This window comes from Octodon degus, unplaced genomic scaffold (assembly GCF_000260255.1).
Source record: "Octodon degus isolate 3935 unplaced genomic scaffold, OctDeg1.0 scaffold00219, whole genome shotgun sequence".
NCBI classification, from domain to species: domain Eukaryota; kingdom Metazoa; phylum Chordata; class Mammalia; order Rodentia; family Octodontidae; genus Octodon; species Octodon degus.
This window is the reverse complement of record NW_004524795.1, coordinates 1,268,081-1,280,827: the sequence shown is the minus strand read 5'-3', so window position 1 is coordinate 1,280,827 and position 12,747 is coordinate 1,268,081. Positions and strand designations below refer to the sequence as shown.

The window sequence follows — 12,747 nt, the reverse complement described above, 5'->3', positions numbered from 1 at the left end:
TTCCTGTAAAAGGAGACTGAATAGTCTCTATAAAGTCCAGAAGTCTATACCTACCCAGAGTTTACAATGCAAAGCCTTACATTTAAAGCCATTTTTCCTGGGAAAAATAACACTGATTAGATATTTTTACTTATTTGTTACCTGCAGCTTCATTATTACTACATCAAGGTGTAAATTTCCAATGCTTTAAAGATAACACTTTCACACCCCAGTTCTGTCAAAGACTCGTAAGAGTACTTAACATACACTCCACAAGAGCCCAGACTTCATCTGTATTACTCTGTCATATCCCAGAGCTTGACATAGCACCATATCCTTGATAAGCATTTCAGAATTCATATGGCATTAGTTGTTTTTCATTCTTCCAGCCAATGGGCATCTTCTCCATCCTGGAAGAGGAGTGCATGTTCCCCAAGGCAACAGACACCTCCTTCAAGAACAAGCTTTATGAACAACATCTTGGGAAGTCCAACAACTTCCAGAAGCCCAAGCCTGCCAAAGGCAAGGCTGAGGCCCACTTCTCACTGGTGCACTATGCTGGCACTGTGGACTACAACATTGTTGGTTGGCTGGACAAGAACAAGGACCCGCTGAACGAGACCGTGGTTGGGCTGTACCAGAAGTCTTCAATGAAAACTCTGGCTTACCTCTTCTCTGGAGCAGCAGCTGCTGCAGAAGCAGGTAAATTTCAATAAATTAATGTTTTGTTTAGTGTATAAAACAAACAACAAGAGTGTATCTTATAACTGCTTATGTTTTCTTTGCCCTTTCAGAGTCTGGTGGTGGAAAGAAAGGTGCCAAGAAGAAGGGTTCTTCTTTCCAGACTGTGTCTGCTCTCTTCAGGGTACCGACTTCATTTTCTCCTCAACTAGATTTAGGATCTTAGATTTTATTATTTTGTATCGAAAAGAGGAAGTAATCTTGCAAGGATTCTAAAACTGTGTGTGATAGGGACATAGATCAGATAATAGTGATAGAACTGAGTTTTAAAGAGCTTCAGGATACTTTGGAAGAGATACCTCAATCAGTAAAACACAGAAGCCAGTAGGGGTAAGAGTGAACTGTAGAAGGATCAGATGGCTATATTCAATTTTAGAGCTTGAGAATGAGGTCGTTTGCCACTTAAATGATTCTATTAGGATAGGATTAAGAATAGCATGATATTTTCTTGAGCCTTTAGGAGCCTCCAAGAGATTAAGGTGCTTAAGTATAAATTAGTACAGAACTGAAGTGAGCACATTGTTAAAGTTGAAGATAGATGGTTAATAGTGCAAACTGGAGAGTGAGGCAGAATAAGAAAAATATAAGAAACCAATTTGATATGATAAGAATCTTTTAAAGGAAAATGTATTTTTTTAAGGCAATCACATTGTACCTCTAAGAACTGAAGCTCTAATTGTTCTGAGAAAACAGTTTCATAGGACAGAAAGTTTTTTACACTTGATAACATGGATGGTAGTTTAAGCCTATTTCCCAGAAAGAGGATTAGGTCATTTTCTATGATGCCAACAGTAAGCACAGCTCCATACCTCAGAAAATAAGCATGTGATGAAAGAGGTAGAGATAACTGAAAGTTGTGTCAAGAAAGAAAGAATTTTGGAGAAGATACAGAATTAACAGTACAATGAGATCACATATATAGGAAAAAGACAGTGGGCAAATTAATCCCATATGTTTAGAATGTATACTGAATTAAAAGCGTAATTCAACATCAGTTCAACATCAGTAAACAGCTGCTTCAACAGCTTATAGAAACATATGTTTATAGTAAATAAAAAATACAAAGCAGGAGAACATGTTGAGAATGTGAAAATTCTAGAGCTAACTCTTTGAAAATTCCAACATGGATATTATTCAGTAGAACTAAACCAATATCATGGAGCATGACCATTATATCTGCACATATGAAGATACCAAAACAGTGCATTTTAAAACCAAATATTTATACAATTCCACAGGAGAATCTGAATAAGCTGATGACCAATCTGAGGAGCACTCATCCCCACTTTGTGCGGTGCATCATCCCCAATGAAACTAAAACTCCTGGTAAGATACTTCTGTGATCCAAATAAGACTCTGGTGTGATTTCTTTTTGGACTATTGTATGGAAATCATACCATTTTTGCAGGTGCCATGGAGCATGAACTGGTCCTGCACCAGCTAAGGTGCAATGGCGTGCTGGAAGGCATCCGCATCTGCAGGAAGGGGTTCCCAAGCAGGATCCTTTACGCAGACTTCAAGCAAAGGTTAGATATTTTAACTCTACTTCAAGAAGTTCCTGTTATTTATTCAGTGAAAGACTACTTCTATTAATCCTTTATATTTTCTATTAAAATTCAATAGAAGACAAATTTAGACTATAGATATATTAAAAGTGTAAAATCTTTGAATATACAGAGCAAAAGGGAAGAATGTGTTTTTTTTCTTTATGTTTGATTACCCAATGGCTATGCTGTTTCTATGGCAGAAAGATTTCTTGTTGATGACAGCCACCATACCATTTGTTTGCCTTAAACAGATATAAAGTATTAAATGCAAGTGCTATCCCTGAAGGACAATTCATTGACAGCAAGAAGGCTTCTGAGAAGCTCCTTGGGTCCATTGACATTGACCACACCCAGTATAAATTTGGTCACACCAAGGTAAGGTTCTCTGCATCCAACTTGACGCTCTTCCTGTCTCTTTGCATTTTATGTACGGTTTCTTATCTGCACCATTGCCTATACACAGGTCTTTTTCAAAGCTGGTCTTCTGGGGCTCCTAGAGGAGATGAGAGATGACAAGCTGGCTCAACTGATTACACGAACCCAGGCCATGTGCAGAGGGTACTTGGCAAGGGTGGAGTACCAGAAGATGGTAGAGAGAAGGTACTAATCAGCATAATGTACTTTACTCCACTGTCCTAGGTTTTTAAATTCTGTTTCCCATTATAACATGATTGTTCACATGTCTTTTTCTTTCATAGAGAGTCCATCTTCTGCATCCAGTACAATGTCCGTGCTTTCATGAATGTGAAGCACTGGCCATGGATGAAGCTATACTTCAAGATCAAGCCCCTTCTCAAGAGTGCAGAGACAGAGAAGGAGATGGCCAACATGAAGGAAGAATTTGAGAAAACCAAAGAAAATCTTGCAAAAGCTGAAGCCAAAAGAAAAGAGCTTGAAGAAAAAATGGTAGCTCTAATGCAAGAGAAAAATGACCTGCAACTCCAGGTTCAAGCTGTGAGTATCAGAACTCCTTGCAATCTGATGCTAAAATTTCAGCTCAGTGATCACTAAGACAAATTTTCAATTCTGTGGAATTCAGTAGCTGGTTATACTTTTTTTTTTCCTAATTCACATCTCTGTTGGATGTCCTATGTTAGTAAGCACATTCTGAGGACCCAATAAATATACAGACAATTGGGGTCAAATATTTGATCACTAGCCACTGTATGACCCATTTTTATGATCAAAACTCTTATCAAAACATTACATTATTCTCTATTTCTCTGAGTTCAGAAAGGAAATTGACTGGTTTCATTGGGTCTACAGATTTTGGATACATAGTTTAAAGTTTTTTCAAAAAGATCTATTACAAATATTTAGGTTAGTTCTGCAACTTTACTTTGTACAGACCAGGATTTTCTAAACCGAGAAGAGGTTCATCATGCCTTCAAGAAACAGGTGATAGATAACTGAAGGGATTATTTAAACTTGAACCAAGTATACTTCTCTCCTTTTGGTACAGGATGACCTCTCTTCAACAGTACTCCATCAACTGCTCACATGGTGAATATTTGATAAATTCCAGACCTTAGTGATACAATTGTGAGCTAGAAAAATGGCCTGCACTGTCACAAGTTTATATTCCACCTCCTATTTCTTATCATGAGAAACATTCTTGTTATTTCTCTAAGCACCACATTCAACATGTGTCACTTACCTTAGCTTTTCTAGGTTTCCCTTGAAGTGCAAACTATTATGTCACTATAGGACATGCCTTGCTCTTAAATAATTTTTCTGATATTGTTGTTTCTTCCCACCTATCTTCTACATACCAAATCCTTTCATTTACTGGCCTCTTAAATACTAAACTTAAAAAAAAAAAACACTGAACAAAGAAAACATCATAAATCATATGCCAGCAAGTGAAACACAGGTTACAGCAAATATAAGTGTCATAATTTTACCATGAGCCACAATATCTCTTCTTTTTTTTCTTTTTTCTTTTTTTTTTCAAAGTTTTATTGATAAACAGCAATGAGACAGTTTCAAATCAAATCGGAAGTACAGTTTCAACAAATAATACACTGCATATATTCCTCTTAGTGGTTAATTGCTGTACAAGATGCGGACTTGTGATCCTCTTTACAAACACCATTAGAACAAATCATTCTATTCATTAAGAGAATGCAGCTATATATCTATCCCAACCACTTTGAATACACAGATACAAAATGGATATTCATAGGTATACCCCATTTTTTCTAAGTTCTGTTATTGAATATTATAGGTGTGTAAACTCAGCAAAATATTCTAAAAGAGTCCAGTAGCCCATAATAGCATTGGGTCTTCTGTTTAACTGGCAATGTCAGAAATTATTGACCTGAGTCCCCCACAGCTCAACTTAACAGCATGGCTTTATTTCTTATATTTCGTCTTCATACTTTTCTACTGGATGGTTAAGACCAAGGTAAAGCAGGACCTATGCAACAAGAGTTGTAGCTTTTTGGCCTGAGAAGGTCAGTGAAATGCCCTCAGGATTTGTCCTGAGATCCTGTACTTCAGATTGTAGAATCTTTATCAGTGCAGCCATGTGGATGAGTCACGGCTTTTTTTAAATTTTTTAAAAAGTCCAGCCTTTACTAAGTGCTTAATTAGTATCTGCTCAGTGGTAGAAAGCTAATAAAAACTAATCTGATGTTTCAAAACATATTTTTGTTATTTAGTTTTGAAATATTGATAGTATTTGGAAATGTTCAAGAACCTAAAATCTAAATGTATCTATTGTTTCATTAAGGAAGCAGATAGCTTGGCTGATGCTGAGGAAAGATGCGACCAGCTAATCAAAACGAAAATCCAGCTTGAGGCCAAGATCAAGGAGGTGACTGAGAGAGCCGAAGATGAGGAAGAGATCAATGCTGAGCTGACGGCCAAGAAGAGGAAACTGGAGGATGAGTGCTCAGAACTGAAGAAAGACATAGATGACCTTGAGCTGACGCTGGCCAAGGTGGAGAAGGAGAAGCACGCCACAGAGAACAAGGTATGAAACACATTCTGATATTCTGTGTAGAGGTTCTGCCACCTGACAAAGCTGCTTTATGCCAGAAATTGTCTCTTCCTTAACCTTTGTAGGTGAAAAACCTCACAGAGGAGATGGCAGGCCTGGATGAAACCATCGCTAAGCTGACCAAGGAGAAGAAGGCCCTCCAAGAGGCCCACCAGCAGACCCTGGATGACCTGCAGGCAGAGGAGGACAAAGTCAACACCCTGACCAAAGCAAAAACCAAACTAGAACAGCAAGTAGATGATGTAAGGCAAACATCATGTCAAAATAATTTTTTATTTTGTAACTACATAAAAGTATAAGTTTGCACTTTTATGATTCAATAATGACTTACCAAATGTCTGCTAGGAGTGACAAATATAGAACATGACACCTGCTACAAGGACCAAGATATACACAAGAATTTTTTTTTTTTTTTTTTGAATTGGGGATTGAACTCAGGCCCTTTCACTTGCCACGGAAGCACTTATGCCACTGAGCCATCTCTCTGGCCCCCACAAGAAAAATTTAAAAATTAATGTAGAATTTTAGTTATGAGTAACATGGGGAAAAAGAATTAAGGGAAAGAAATAGTTAGAAACTGCACTAATAGTTCATTAATATTTAGCGTGAAGGCTCTTTGGAACAACAAAAGAAAATCTGGGTAGATCTAGAAAGAGCAAAGCAGAAGCTGGAGGGAGGCCTAAAATTGGCCCACGAATCCACAAAATGGATGTAGAAAATGACAAGCAACAACTTCTGTAAACGCACAAAAAAGCTATACAAACAAAATAGGTCTCTGAGCTATAGGAAGTTAAAAAGATGAAGCAGTAATGATCAATGATATTTATCCTCAGAGGAACAAGGAAAGCTCTGAAAAGAAAATGTAGATGATAAATTTGACTTTAAACACAATCTGATATATAACGGAGACCCACTGAAAATGTTCAAGAAAAGGAGGCATTAACAAAATTCATGGTTTAGAAATATCACCATGGTGTCTATCCCAGGTGGTACAAATCCATTTACTGATTAAAATGGATTCCACTGGGAAGATACAGAAAGCACAATGACTCAGTAGTCTGTTGTACAGTTACTATATCTCATCTTGTAAATACTGAATCTTTGCATTAAGTACAAACATGCACAAATTGCTGGGGTGAATCTTCCTAAGGTATACAAAAAGTAGTTTGGTAAAAAGATACCAATTAATGTTTAAATGTTCAACCTGAAAAAATGTGGTGCACTAATAGTTAGAAACTGTACTAACAGTTTGTTGATATTTAGCTTGAAGGCTCCTTGGAACAAGAAAAGAAAATCCGGATGGATCTAGAAAGAGCAAAGAGGAAGCTGGAGGGAGACCTAAAATTGGCCCAGGAATCCACAATGGATGTAGAAAATGACAAGCAACAACTTGATGAAAAACTTAAAAAGTAAGCAATAAAGGTAAAATTCTCAGGGAGAAACTACTACTAATATTTCTGTGACTGACATAAAGCATTTACCCAACAGGAAAGAGTTTGAAATGAGCAATCTGCAAAGCAAGATTGAAGATGAACAGGCCCTTGGTATGCAGTTGCAGAAGAAGATCAAGGAATTGCAAGTAAGTACATGGTTTCCATCAGCCTAATCAACAAGCAAAATGACTGACTCAAGAGGCTGAGGTTGTACTGTTCACCATTTGCAGGCCCGCATTGAGGAACTGGAAGAGGAAATCGAGGCAGAGCGAGCCTCCCGGGCCAAAGCAGAAAAGCAGCGCTCTGACCTCTCCCGGGAACTGGAGGAGATCAGTGAGAGACTAGAAGAAGCGGGTGGGGCCACTTCTGCCCAGATAGAGCTGAACAAGAAGCGAGAGGCTGAGTTCCAGAAAATGCGCAGGGACCTGGAAGAAGCAACCCTACAGCATGAAGCCACGGCGGCTACCCTAAGGAAGAAGCACGCAGATAGTGTGGCTGAGCTCGGGGAGCAGATTGACAACCTGCAGCGGGTCAAGCAGAAGCTGGAGAAGGAGAAGAGTGAGATGAAGATGGAGATCGATGACCTTGCTAGTAACATGGAGACTGTCTCCAAAGCCAAGGTGCAACTGTGATTTAAGTCTCAAAGATATTTCTGCAGAACAACTGCAAACCTTTCACGAATCATCAGTAACTAGGAGGAGATGGAGACAATACAAGCGAGAGAACACGGAAGATGAAGAATTACACAGTTTGCTCACTCTTTGAGAATAGCCACACTCACATAATATGGAGAGGGACAACTTAAGAGCTTACAAATGAAAAAGACAACCCAATTATCCATTTGTAACATTAATTTAAACATTTAACATCCATTATGAACATTTTGTTTTCCCCCTAAACACAAACATAATGTGCTTCTCACAGCCATCTCATGAGCCAAATCAGGTATCATTATTCTCGTGTCACAGTCAATATAACTTAGTAAAGATGTTTAATTCACATTTAGTGGCAGTCTTTTAAAGTTTATGTTTTATTGGTCCCATCACAAGCTAAGGGCCCTTTCCTTGTTTTTGTTCGTTCAGAAAATAGTTTGTTTTCAAAATAGATGAGTACTGTGCCTATGAAATGTTTGTAGTAATGACAATTTCTTTGGCACAAATCCTTACTTGAGATGCTTCCTTCTACTTTTTGCATCCAGGGAAACCTTGAAAAGATGTGCCGCACACTGGAAGATCAACTGAGCGAACTAAAGACCAAGGAGGAGGAGCAGCAGCGCATGATCAACGAGCTCACGGCGCAGAGGGCGCGCCTGCAGACGGAATCAGGTGGGCCAATTATTAGTGTCTGCCTTCAATGACGAATTCACCCTGGATGTTCAATTTGCTGAAAAGCCGAGCACCAAGTTACCTGAAATCACACATTATCTTCCTGAAAGGCACTCACTAATACCTGGCATAGGCTCATTTGGTTTTAAAACTTATTTAAAGGAAACAGCATTAATCAAAAAGTTATTAAAAAAAGAAGAAAGTTATGACATGCAAAGTACAGTCTCAAAGTAACTCTTTTGAAATGTTTTCAGAAGCTACTTGTTACTTTGTTTTCCTAGTGGCCTGTGTATTGTTAGTTCCATTTTGCAGTTGACAGGTGATGGGAGCAGTGAAGTAACCTGTCCAAGAATCCTTACTCCAGTCTTCCCCTGAAGTCTTGCCAATGGCTGGCAACTGATGCTGTTAAGAAGATAGTTAGGACCACAAGCCAGCCAAGTAGAATTCAAGTGAGGTTTTCTAGTTTTGATTAGTCAAATTGGAAAGTCTCAGCATTTGCTCCACTTCCTACCAATTTGCTCAACTTTCCACCAAAGTTTTGCCTTTCTGAGTTAATTGTTTAAGGAGTCATTTGGTCTAAGTAATAGTAGGTTAAAGTGCTGGACAATTCTGCTCTTTCATACTCATTCAAATGTTGCTCTTTTTATAATAAGACAACATAAAGCTTTTATTATCGTTATAAAGGGGGGAGTACATTTCATGAAAAAGAAGTTTATTTCTCAAAGAGTCAAAATGTTCATTTTAGTTTCTCAACATACTACGTTTACTACTAGTAAGTCAGTGATATGAAAAATAAAAGTTGTTACCCTTATTACATGTCAAAACCAATAACATTTCTAAGTAGGTTAAAACTGGTACTGAGGGTTTTTTTCTTCTAACATAATCTAGTGAATATTCTGAATTATGGTACTTGAAGAATTAAAGACAAATGACATTTAGTTCAGGCATTCATTAGTTATCCATAACAAATTCATTCTAATATAAAATGCCTTAATATAAAAATGCTTTTAGGATATTTTTTGAAGATCACTTCTGCTTATATAATCAATTATTCAAAGCTTCATATTTGCCATACAGTAAATTCTTTGATTTAGTCAACTTTCATAGAAGTGAAAAGTGCAACACAACTGCCTCACCAAAGAAGTATTGGGGATATTTTGCTGGTTTGATCTATATGTTTTTTAGACATGTTTTTCATCATTTTCTATTATGATCAGATCATTTTAACTGTTTGTTGAAACCTTTTGGGCTGTGTATATGCATGCAGTCTTCCTCCATTCTTCTCCAGGTTTCATATTTTTTACAGAGATTTTCTCATCAGGGATGCAGTGGATGCTGGTGGTTTGTTATAATCCATGCTCTCCATCATATGTCAGACTTGGCTTCCTTTTCCTGCCCCAACTGTTATTTTAGAGCTTCAATTTCCAAAGCCAGGTTACATTTTTTGGGTGTTGATTTTTACAGGTGAATATTCACGCCAGCTAGATGAGAAGGACTCAATGGTTTCCCAGCTCTCGAGGGGCAAGCAAGCCTTCACACAACAGATTGAGGAGCTGAAGAGGCAGCTTGAAGAGGAAGTGAAGGTAAGCACTACTTATCATTATCAGTGTCGTTCTTTTTATTTGTATTATGCTTACCTGTATAAATTTTCTGCCAGTAGTCTATTAGAGCTTTGGTATAAACATCACTTGTAAGATAAAAAAAAATTAAATTACCAATCTCCACATTTTCAGGCCAAGAGTGCCCTGGCGCATGCACTGCAGTCCTCCCGCCATGACTGTGACCTGCTGAGGGAACAGTACGAGGAGGAGCAGGAAGCCAAGGCTGAATTGCAAAGAGCCATGTCCAAGGCCAACAGTGAGGTGGCTCAGTGGAGGACCAAATATGAGACCGATGCCATCCAGCGCACGGAGGAGCTGGAGGAGGCCAAGTATGTTCTAGACTTATTAAAACAGAAATACCTCTGCTAACAAAGTATATCAGGTATAAATACTTTGTGGGAAAAGGATCTTGACTGTCAAAAAAACCCTAAATAATGGGAAAAAAAAACATGTGTGAACATAAATCTAAGCAAGAAATGCAGGTAACATTAGGTAGCCTAGAGAAAAAAATTACACTGGAAGGTAAAAGGGAAAAGGACATAAGGCAATAGAAAGCTTAGAAATTATTTTTTTAAGGCGGTAAACTTTTGCCCTCCTTCCATTTACACAGGTGCTAATAGAATAAGAATTGACTGTAGTTTGCTGTACTTCTCCTTCCTCTCAGCTGCTAATGGGATCATTGATTCAAGTTGATGAGTACATAAGGATAAAACAATAAGGCTTTAAAGTAACTTTTCCTCTTTAGATACAAAAATACCTAAAGTCTACAAAATATGACTGCATGGGAAAAACAGAAATCTGTAAAGACATAAAAAGTATATAGAAAATGCTGTAAGAAGAATGAAAACATTGTTTTATAACAAACTAAATATTTAATGTAGTTTAAAAGTTTGAGACTGAATTGTACTAAGAATATGGATAGGGAAAGCTCTTGTTATTCAGAGCTTAACACAACATCTAGTTGTTTATTCTGCAAGTAATGTACAACTTAGTTAATGTTTTAGTAAAGCCTTAGAAGAGATTCTGAGATGAACTCTTTAGGCAAAAATGATACTGATTTGGGAAAGCTTTGAGTTTGTAGCTAATGAAAAGCTGGCCAAATATAAGGATACAATTAAAAGGCAAAATACAATTTTTGAGTTGCTATATACATTTGAGTCTTTAGTATGTGTGACATCCTTCTTATATGGAAGCAAAGATGAGTAAAACATAGACTCTACCTTCTGGGGATTAAAAATAAATGGAGGCACAGGTACAGTAACAGTAATTCAAGGTAGATAATAATGTTTCATAAAGAAAAAATAAACCAATTACCTTTAAGAGTAAAATTTTGGCTCAGCCTTGTCATCAGTTGCCTTAAGGCCAGACTATGAATTGAGGCAATACTAAAATTTCACTACTTTTAGTATTTGGTGAGAAGGGAAAGGCAATGAGTTAACACAGAACTGGATGTACAGAGAGACCGAGAAGCAACACACTGAAGAAATCCAAATGTGGAAATCACTCACTCGTGCTCACTTTGAAACACCCAGTTCTACTGAGAGCCATTTACTCCTATGGGCCACACTTTACTTTTCAGGAAGAAGCTGGCTCAGCGTCTGCAGGATGCTGAGGAGCATGTAGAAGCTGTGAATGCCAAATGTGCTTCCCTGGAAAAGACAAAGCAGAGGCTGCAGAATGAGGTGGAGGATCTCATGATTGACGTGGAAAGAACCAATGCTGCCTGTGCAGCCCTAGATAAAAAGCAAAGAAATTTCGATAAGGTATTTTGCCTTGTTTCTGCATAAAATTCAAAAAAAGATTATTTAACCATAGCTTGTTATCTTCAGTGGGCCTCAGTAGAACCACCTAAGGGCTATTCTCAGCAGCTCTTGTTCCACTGGTAGATATGGGGCAGGGGTATTCTTTTTTTTTTTTAAATCCCTACGATTTTCTAATTCCAGATGAACCTAAACTGAGAGTAGCCAGAATAGGTAACTTTCACCCCATCTAATTTTTTCAACTAAATTTCTCGACCGTCCCTTACCCTTTAGATTCTGGCAGAATGGAAACAGAAATATGAAGAAACACATGCTGAACTTGAAGCTTCTCAAAAGGAGTCCCGCTCACTTAGCACAGAGCTGTTCAAGATTAAAAATGCTTATGAGGAATCCTTAGACCACCTTGAAACCTTAAAGCGGGAGAATAAGAACCTGCAACGTGAGTCCATTTTACCCTTCCTTTAACAATACGCTTGGAAGAAGATTTTTCCTCTCTGAGTGATTTTCTATGTTTTTTCATCAATAGAGGAGATTTCTGATCTCACTGAACAGATTGCAGAAGGAGGGAAACGTATCCATGAACTGGAAAAAATAAAGAAGCAGGTTGAACAAGAAAAGACTGAGCTTCAGGCTGCTTTAGAGGAGGCAGAGGTAAACATTCTTTTTGTACACTCAAACGATTTAGACAGGCACTAGGATTTATTGGACACAAAGACTATTAAGAAAAATGAAAAATGTTTATTCTATTTACTAAAGACTAAGATAGATAATTGAACATGCATACAACTAATACTATTATATATTAAGAAGTGTGCTAGAAAAATGAGAAAACAAAGTTGAACAAGTTAAATTTTCTGCCCTCAAGCTATAGAGACAGACAGTACATGAAACCAATAATAATACATTGCAGGCATTGTGTCAAAATGGAACAACAATTTCTTATGGCAGTACAAATATAAGAAGTAATTTTTATTACCAGAATACTATACACTTCAATTCCTTTGTCAATGTCACCTTTTGTGTGTTTAAGGCATCTCTTGAACATGAAGAGGGAAAGATCCTGCGCATCCAGCTTGAGCTGAACCAGGTCAAGTCTGAAATTGACAGGAAAATTGCTGAGAAGGATGAAGAAATTGACCAGCTGAAGAGAAACCACATCAGAGTCGTAGAATCCATGCAGAGCACACTGGATGCTGAGATCAGGAGCAGGAATGATGCCATCAGGCTCAAGAAGAAGATGGAGGGGGACCTCAACGAAATGGAAATCCAGCTGAACCATGCCAACCGCATGGCAGCCGAGGCTCTGAGGAACTACAGGAACACCCAAGGCATCCTCAAGGTAAGTGACTCCTAGAGA

The 12,747-nt window shown here is 37.9% G+C and overlaps 1 protein-coding gene across 1 annotated transcript in view; it reads left to right on the top strand.

Annotated features, from left to right (window-relative positions):
• LOC101587542 (myosin-1) overlaps positions 1–12,747 on the top strand; it is a 24,604-nt gene that overhangs the window by 7,944 nt on the left and 3,913 nt on the right. Inside the window, exons 16-34 of the mRNA XM_004645178.3 lie at positions 369–681; positions 774–844; positions 1,959–2,046; positions 2,129–2,246; positions 2,519–2,642; positions 2,731–2,867; positions 2,966–3,221; positions 5,002–5,244; positions 5,337–5,513; positions 6,535–6,680; positions 6,760–6,850; positions 6,935–7,324; positions 7,903–8,029; positions 9,494–9,612; positions 9,763–9,959; positions 11,210–11,393; positions 11,664–11,829; positions 11,917–12,041; positions 12,421–12,729. Of these exons, the coding sequence (XP_004645235.1) occupies positions 369–681; positions 774–844; positions 1,959–2,046; positions 2,129–2,246; positions 2,519–2,642; positions 2,731–2,867; positions 2,966–3,221; positions 5,002–5,244; positions 5,337–5,513; positions 6,535–6,680; positions 6,760–6,850; positions 6,935–7,324; positions 7,903–8,029; positions 9,494–9,612; positions 9,763–9,959; positions 11,210–11,393; positions 11,664–11,829; positions 11,917–12,041; positions 12,421–12,729 (3,381 nt within the window). The remainder of the gene's footprint in view (positions 1–368; positions 682–773; positions 845–1,958; positions 2,047–2,128; positions 2,247–2,518; positions 2,643–2,730; positions 2,868–2,965; positions 3,222–5,001; positions 5,245–5,336; positions 5,514–6,534; positions 6,681–6,759; positions 6,851–6,934; positions 7,325–7,902; positions 8,030–9,493; positions 9,613–9,762; positions 9,960–11,209; positions 11,394–11,663; positions 11,830–11,916; positions 12,042–12,420; positions 12,730–12,747) is intronic.